Here is a 7,641-nt window from a genome sequence, read left to right as displayed (position 1 = left end):
CTTGTGCACGAAAAGTGTGAACTATAGTCACTTGATTGGGCCATCCGATCATAACTGCAGCCCAAGAATGTCTCTCAAAATTCACTCCTACAGAACATGTGTGCTAAAACAGATGATAATCTTGAAAGGCCTGAACTCTCAGATTGAAGTGCTGTTATGCAGGCATGAGATGTGCAGAAGCGATTTGGTACATTGTCTCATCCTCAATACATCTCCATTACCCTCTGGTTGGATCGAGGAAGAATTCAAGGACTCGAATGCTTTATCAAGATCAAATGATGCTGCTTCACTCCCAACTCTTCTCTCGTGCGTCTCTAAGAAAGTCCTACCAGCGCTCTCATGGGATGATCTAAGGTGTGACCCAAGCTTCGCAAGCTGCACAAGGCTCTATTACCCCTGTGGGCCATTATCCTATTTGGCCAACTTCAGGCCATCAAGGTCAAATCAACGAACTCTTTCCGGTCCTTCCTTCACAATTTCTGGTGCCCCAAGATTGTCTGCAGCCCCAGGCTTCTGATGATATCCAAAGTGGCAAAAGACTCCCAAGATAACTGAAGTACCCATGTACAAAACTGTCAGGCAGTAATTCTACAGTGTCAACACATGTTTCCTTGATTCATGAAAGGATGTGTACTTTACTGCAGGATGCTTGCCACAAAGTCTGTTAAGGATGCTTAGCAAATTGCTCTTCTAGTCTGACACTACGTCAAGCTGGGTTGGATGAACATCATGACAACAGTTGAAACAAAGGTTTTGGAAAAACACATCACTTAACCAAACAGACCTTGTCACAGAATCAGCCATATTGTTGTCAAACAGATCCAAGCCTCTACAGTCCGTTTATCATGCAAGAACTCTATCCCCGGTACATCCTGCAATTATATAAATTACATGTTGCAAACATCTCAAATGTTTGAGCATCTAACTCCATTTATTACTTACTGCCTAATTTGCAATGAGTGATTCCAAAAGGATTACATGTTGCAAACTTCTCAGAACCAGAAGTTATTACAAAGCTGCCTGTTTTGACACAAGTGATGCCCAAAAAATACCTTAGATACTGATTCATTCTAAACATAACAGGGTCTATCAATGGAAAGCATATACATAGTTCACAAGTGAAATACAAGAGGCCTCTTTGCTTCCAGAACTCACTAACTTTTTATTCTCAAAGAATTTCTATGCGCCACATACACTACAAAAATTTGCAGCTGACACTTAACCGGACTTGCAACCATAATGCAAGTCACAATTTGCAGCCTTCCCGTCCCAATTCAGAAGTTGGCACAAATACCACTTCCACTTCTCAAGTGCAAATTGATAGCTCTTGCAAAGCAGGCAGGTCACCATTTGCAACTTGCTTGGTCTTCCCATGATTGGACACACTAGGTAAGTCCCCATTCTGAGTCTTTTGGCATGAAGCCTTTGTTCCACTTCCAGTGTTGAATGAGCTTTTTGCACCTTCAAAATAAGTTGAGTAGGGAAATAGCTCTGCACATCGTGCATTCCATCCTGCAAAAGTTACCAGAGCAAATAAGAAAGGAAGAAACCATGCATCACTATCGCAATCTAAAAGCAGCACTACACCTTTAGAAGTTTGGGCAGTTCTGTTGTTAGCCACATTCTTTAGAAAATATACGAAAGACACAATAGGCATTAACAGGTGGTTTTCGTATAATCAGGCAGGAAGATGCTGAAGTTCATTTCACATGTTTGAGCAGTGGTTCTTCAAATGATGCAGTTTCAATTTAACTACAGTAGTGATTAAAATTGAACTTAGCCATGAATTCATTCTACATTAATATGTCATGTTGAATTATCCTGTCAGAAGTTCCATCATGGGCCATGAACTGACAGATACTCTAATGGAAATATTCTGTTAACAATAGAAAACATCTAATTCCTCCAGTCTCTTTCCATGTTCCTACAACTATATTCGTCTTCTTGGCCTGTAACCCAACCTTGCTTTATTCCAGATTAAGCTCTGAAAGGAGTGGACCATTAACAAGAAAGGAGTGCCGGGACCTCTACTACATGCACAGCCAAGCATAGGAACAGGCACAGCTGCAGGGTAAAAGGATGTATAGGAACAGGCACAGCTGCGGGGTAAAAGGACACAGTTTTATATAAATATTATAGCAGAATAAACAGAATACAGAAGATGTGGTAGAGAATAATAACTAGCACAGCTGCAGGATAAAAATTGGGGATTCTGAGGAGAAGCTTTGTTAGATTATCACACCAGACAGATGAGAAAATACAAAACCCTTCTTATTGCCAGATGTTATATTATGAAGAGTAAGTGTTCCAACTGGCCATTGTGGGATAACATCTGTGAGCCGCTCCGTACAAAAGGAGATAACAGATAGACTAGAGATAGCTAAGTCATGAGTGAACTCAATCAAATCAGTAAAAGAAATTAACGCCTTACTTGCAGCTGCTGCTGAATCATTGAGTGTTGTACTCAAAAGTTCATGAACAGAAATACAATCTTTGAGCTCCCATTCTCCAGGTCCAGAAGCAAGCGTCACACCACTAAACACACAGATGGGCTTATCAAATGTTTCTAACGTATTGAAAGGAACACTCTGATATGTATATAAATATGGACTGGATGAAAATAAGCAATTTGAAGCTGTAGATCATTCATTTGCGCTATGGCATTACTACCTTGATACTAACTTAGGCTCTGAAGACTCAATTATCTGCACTGAAACATCTTTCTTATCTGGATCAAGAAGATACAAAACCTCTGCAGCAGCAGCTCTGTGAGAGAGAGAATCTGCAATTTTACAGAAACAAATGCATTCATGTTACAAAATAGCAATTGCTATACTAAACAAAAATGCAGCCTCAAAGGATTGAACTCACACCTTTGTGAAGGTCAAGAAAAGCTTGATTGACCTTCAAGAGATTTGGTGAGTCCAACGACCTACAAGTAAATGGTACAAATCATTAAGAAATGTGTAGCAATAATACATGGAAATTCAAAATGATGCAGAAGATTGAATGGAAGTTCCAAAGAGATATCACTCGAAACATACTTGAATGCAGCTCTTTCCAGGTTTATAACACTCTGAACCAATTTTTCAGACTGTGTTTCAGGAGGAGGTAGCCCATCCACCACATGAAAAAACCGCACCTGAGAAATTGAGCTTGTGAGCCACAAGACACTTTCACCTAGCACTGGCCTTACAAGACTCTTAAGGACAGTAAGCTCAGCTGCCCTGGCTTTACAACTTTGTGTAGTTCCAACGGACTTTAGCACAGTATACCTTGGGTAAGCAGGATAGACAACCATCAACCCAACATGAGATCTTATGAGCATAAAGATTGAGAGCAGTCGTTTCATGACAAACCTATAATTTTAAAATCTCTACCACACCTGACTAAGATCTGACTTGTGCTTGAATTAACAGATCAAAAAGTTGACCATTTCACTTCAAATCACATTCCACAACAAAAGACAACCTTCAAACATCAATTCTATGATGATCCAAAACTTGCAGCTCAAAATGAACATACCATGCAACGATGAGCATCTGGATTTCCTGCATCCAGTTTGAATATCCTTTTAAGTGCCTGGTGTCAGCACACAAGGAACTGTCAGTTCTAAATGCGGTACAAACAATGTTTTGAGTTAAGCTACATACAAAATGTGAGAAGAGTCCAAGTAAGCTGGAAACTATAAAAGGTGAGTGTGTCCAAAGTCAGTTGGAAACTAGATGATTAAACCAGTGCACCCCATGTGAAACTCTCCTCTAATATCAAATTCAAGAAGACTATGAGTGCCCCATCTGCATTCTACACAATGAAACCACAAAATGTGAGAAGAGTCCAAGTAAGCTGGAAACTATAAAAGGTGAGTGTCTCCAAAGTCAGTTGGAAACTAGATGATTAAACCAGTGCACCCCATGTGAAACTCTCCTCTAAAATCAAATTCAAGAAGACTGAGTGCCCCATATGCATTTTACACAATGAAACCACAGCATGTGTGATCGTAGAGCATCCTGTGCATCCAGTGCACCACACACTTCAACCAACATGTTAGGACTTTTTTGACAAGAATATTATACCTGAAGTGCTAAAAGAAGCTTTTTCTTCCGAATATAGATCTCAAAAGCAAGTTTGTGTGTGTCTAGCCACTCCACACAATGTTCTTGTAGAAGTCTCAAATACTTCGTCGCCTCTCCTAATGGATCCTCAACCTGAAAAAGAACCACTGTAAGGAAAGGCTATGATAGCATTGCAAACATAGTGCACAATTGCTTGGAAATGACTCGTTATGTGACATCGCATACATATAAACTGCTGAAACCAATCCTATTTAGAAAGAATAAATCCAATCTACATAGGTCAAGCATTGGAGATACCTGTATAAGTTTCTCACCATCAGGATCAGAGTCCACAGGCTTAGGCAAAGCGCCCTTCTTTCCTCCTTTTGATGAAGCTATATTTGCAGCCTCCTCCTCTTTCGCTCTCTCTTCCGCTTCCTGTTAAGTGAACATAGGGATCAGCAGATGATATTATCTCCCCAGAGCTAGTAAAGCTTGCTGTACTTTTCAAGAAGAAATGCCTTTTTTGCCCTTGCAGCCTCTTTTCGCTGCTTTTGTCGAAGCCTCTTCCTTTCTGCTGCTGGTAGCCCTGCCACAGCTGCCTCTTCTTCTTCAATGGCATTTTTAGGGGGAGAGTCATGTAGGCTCAGATAGCATCTACAAGGACAACAAAATAGATCAAATGACTAAACTTGTACAACTCCAAAAATTCCCATTCCAAGCTGGCAGTAAAAGTCACCTGATTGCCGCTGCTGCAGCTCGATAGAAAAACCTATGGGAATGTAAATGGTCTTGAAACCGTAGCATATGGATATATGCACGAAGAGTCATCTTTCGTATACAATATGTATGAAAATCAAACTGATCTTCAACCATGTCTGCGTAATGTTTTTCCACAGCAAGATATTTTTTCAATGCACGTCCGAGTGATCCTTGGCGAAAATGGCTGTCACCTGCTGCAAGTTCATACCTGCAAGACCCTCAACTAAGTCAAGGGATTCTGACAGAAGGGAAATCAATAGGCACTCAAGAAGAATGCATTACCACATGCACTGCATATCATACAAATTGTTGTGTTGATCACCATCCTTAGTGAACAGTAAAGCAGTCTTTTCAGCCTGTTCCACCTGCAAATGGTAAAGGCCATCACCAATTAGCATCACATCCTCCAGCACTTTTATGAGCTGCAGACGTAACTGCCACTACAAGACTTGAAAATACCTGATCAGCTTGCAGCATGCGCTTGACACATTCGCTGTTTAAGAACCTGTCAGCTAGGTCCATCATTCGAGCAGTATCAGCCATAGCTGCTGCTGCTACCATATCTCCAGCATGCTTATATATTCTCCCCTGAAACAGTGAAGTAGTGCCTGATACTAATGGGACTTTTGCACATTCACAACACTATGACCTTTCAGATAAGGAAGACACCTGATAAACAAGACAATCGGATTTTCAAAAACTACCTTAACCAGATAAAGATCAATAACAGTGGGAGTATGAGATATGGCATCATCAATTTTCTGAATTGCTTTCTCATAATTTTGCCTTCGATCATAATGCTGCAAAGGTGAAGTAGATAGTGTCAAAATTGAATGTTGCCACATAGTAACTTCAACCTTCAGGTAAGAATACACACCTGAGCCAATAAAAAGAGCGTCCACAACAAAGTGGATGGTGCTTCTTGTTCAGAACTGCACCAATTTATAACACAGTAAGCCTGAGCTGTCAGCATACTTTAATCACACAGTAGGGAAATTAAGAGACTTTAACAGATTAACAGAAGAGAGACAAAGTTTCATGTTACCATCCAGGAAAAGTCCCATTAGCATGCAATGACCCCTCGTACTCAGTTAAAATGTCCTCTATGACATCTCCCTGTTGAACATGCAAATGCTGCAAATGTTTACATATACGTGTGTATGTGTGATGTGTGTGCGTGCATGTGCAAAGCACTAACACATCATTTCATTTCTTGATAGCCTGGAAGCACTACCATGCCAAAACTTTAAGCACCATTATGTTAACTCTATATTCGAATGCTAAAAAGGAAAGAAACCTTTGGAGGCCATTCTTATTCTTTTTGAGAGCTGTGTTTCAAATTTTGTGTTTTTAACTACCAAATCAGTATCATTGATTATGAAAAAGGTCATACCTTGCCAGGGTGATTATACAAAGATCGGAGATCAGAAAAGAGTGAAGGAACACCCTGCATCAAGAAGAACATTTCAGTCAGAAAAGCACAAGTCAATCCAATTCCATTGAATCAAAGCTAAATAATTAATCTTGACATCCACTCACTTTTCTTAACAAAGGTCTGACATATGAGTCCACAGCCTGCCGAAAACTGCCAATCTCCATAAAATCAAGAGGAATCCGCTGAAGACAAGAGATTCCCAGAACAAGAAACCAACCTGTCATTAAGGTCGTGCATTTAGATAGCCAAACCTCACAGTATTCTACCAAACAGATGCAGGTATTACCTTCCGTGAGCACTCAAAAATGTGAAGAATGCTCATAGTAAAATTATGAAATGCAGATGCTTATTGCGAAGAAAACAAGAAAATAAGACCATAATGCATCATACAAAAATGTAGGCTAGTTTCACTTTAACACTCAAAACAGCTTTTGCATCAATAATTGGTCCCAGGGTCCTTTCGAGGACAGAAAATCTGTTGTAGAATGGCAAAAAAACAGAGAGACAACTTTACAACTCAATTCGTATTGACTTAAGCAGAGGTATGAAGAAACATAGAAGTCTAGTTAATCCCCCTTCACACAACTTGAACAAAGGGCGCCACAAAAGGGATCCCTCTGCAGATTGCAGAAATTTAGGCCATCCTCAATCCCTAAAAGGCTTGAATTCTTGAAAGCTATAAACCAGCAAACATGGTAAATCTGCATTGGAAAGATAATACTTGTTACATTAATAAATGTAACTTATGGGGAGACAAGCGCAAGGGATGACCGTCCGGGGGCCTTGGGCACCCAAACGGGGTCAAGGGGAGCCTAGAGAGTAAGAGTGTCTAATGATAGTATGACTCACCTGAAGCTGACGGCTGGCAGTCTGATGAGGATGTGGAAGCCAGCAACCTTCTAGGCGAGGCTGGGTGGTGAATCGAACAGGATCTCTTGTGCTGTTGGGACTGTCGAGCAGAGGGGGCACTTAGCTGAATCCCCAACATTTTCACAAGCGATCAACACAGGCGTTATCTAACACTGGTATCAGAGCAATTGGGTGACATTACCTTGGAAAGAGTCAAAAGGGCTTTACGCCCTTGTCGCAGCGGAAGCGTGGCGGGCTTTTTCGGAAAAGAACCATTGGGTTCCGTCCCTACATGGAGCCGCCACGTCCCATTCCTACCTAGCGAAAAGAGCCGTCTGGTTTCGTCCCTACTTGGAGCCATCGGGTCCCGTCCCTATCTGGCGCGCCAATCTGGAGCTATCACATTGCCAGTCGGCATCAGTGCTCATCAATCCTGCAGCTGTCCACATCAACACGAAGCAGTCGCACTAGGCTAACGCGGGCGTTGCTAGTAGGGACGGTCGACGGCAGGATTCGAACCTGCATGAGCATCGTCAGCAG

General features: G+C 41.3%; 1 protein-coding gene across 1 annotated transcript in view; it reads right to left on the bottom strand.

Moving 5' to 3' along the window:
• Positions 1–884: 884 nt before the first annotated feature.
• EMB2753 (tetratricopeptide repeat (TPR)-containing protein) overlaps positions 885–7,641 on the bottom strand; it is a 46,222-nt gene continuing 39,465 nt past the window's right edge. The window contains exons 10-26 of the mRNA XM_087690688.1: positions 6,357–6,434; positions 6,211–6,264; positions 5,863–5,933; positions 5,695–5,749; positions 5,522–5,617; positions 5,277–5,405; positions 5,100–5,182; positions 4,795–5,025; positions 4,577–4,712; positions 4,374–4,493; positions 4,077–4,208; positions 3,526–3,582; positions 3,045–3,142; positions 2,874–2,932; positions 2,671–2,782; positions 2,432–2,535; positions 885–1,512 (exon numbers count right to left, since the gene is read on the bottom strand). Coding sequence (XP_087546814.1) covers positions 1,307–1,512; positions 2,432–2,535; positions 2,671–2,782; positions 2,874–2,932; positions 3,045–3,142; positions 3,526–3,582; positions 4,077–4,208; positions 4,374–4,493; positions 4,577–4,712; positions 4,795–5,025; positions 5,100–5,182; positions 5,277–5,405; positions 5,522–5,617; positions 5,695–5,749; positions 5,863–5,933; positions 6,211–6,264; positions 6,357–6,434 — 1,821 coding nt within the window. The 3' untranslated portion in view covers positions 885–1,306. The remainder of the gene's footprint in view (positions 1,513–2,431; positions 2,536–2,670; positions 2,783–2,873; positions 2,933–3,044; positions 3,143–3,525; positions 3,583–4,076; positions 4,209–4,373; positions 4,494–4,576; positions 4,713–4,794; positions 5,026–5,099; positions 5,183–5,276; positions 5,406–5,521; positions 5,618–5,694; positions 5,750–5,862; positions 5,934–6,210; positions 6,265–6,356; positions 6,435–7,641) is intronic.

This window comes from Lygodium microphyllum, chromosome 13 (assembly GCF_053477565.2).
Source record: "Lygodium microphyllum isolate KBCC chromosome 13, Lygodium_microphyllum_v1.1.10, whole genome shotgun sequence".
Classification (NCBI taxonomy): Eukaryota; Viridiplantae; Streptophyta; class Polypodiopsida; order Schizaeales; family Lygodiaceae; genus Lygodium; species Lygodium microphyllum.
The sequence above is the reverse complement of the archived record's forward strand: the minus strand, read 5'-3'. Positions and strand labels throughout refer to the sequence as shown.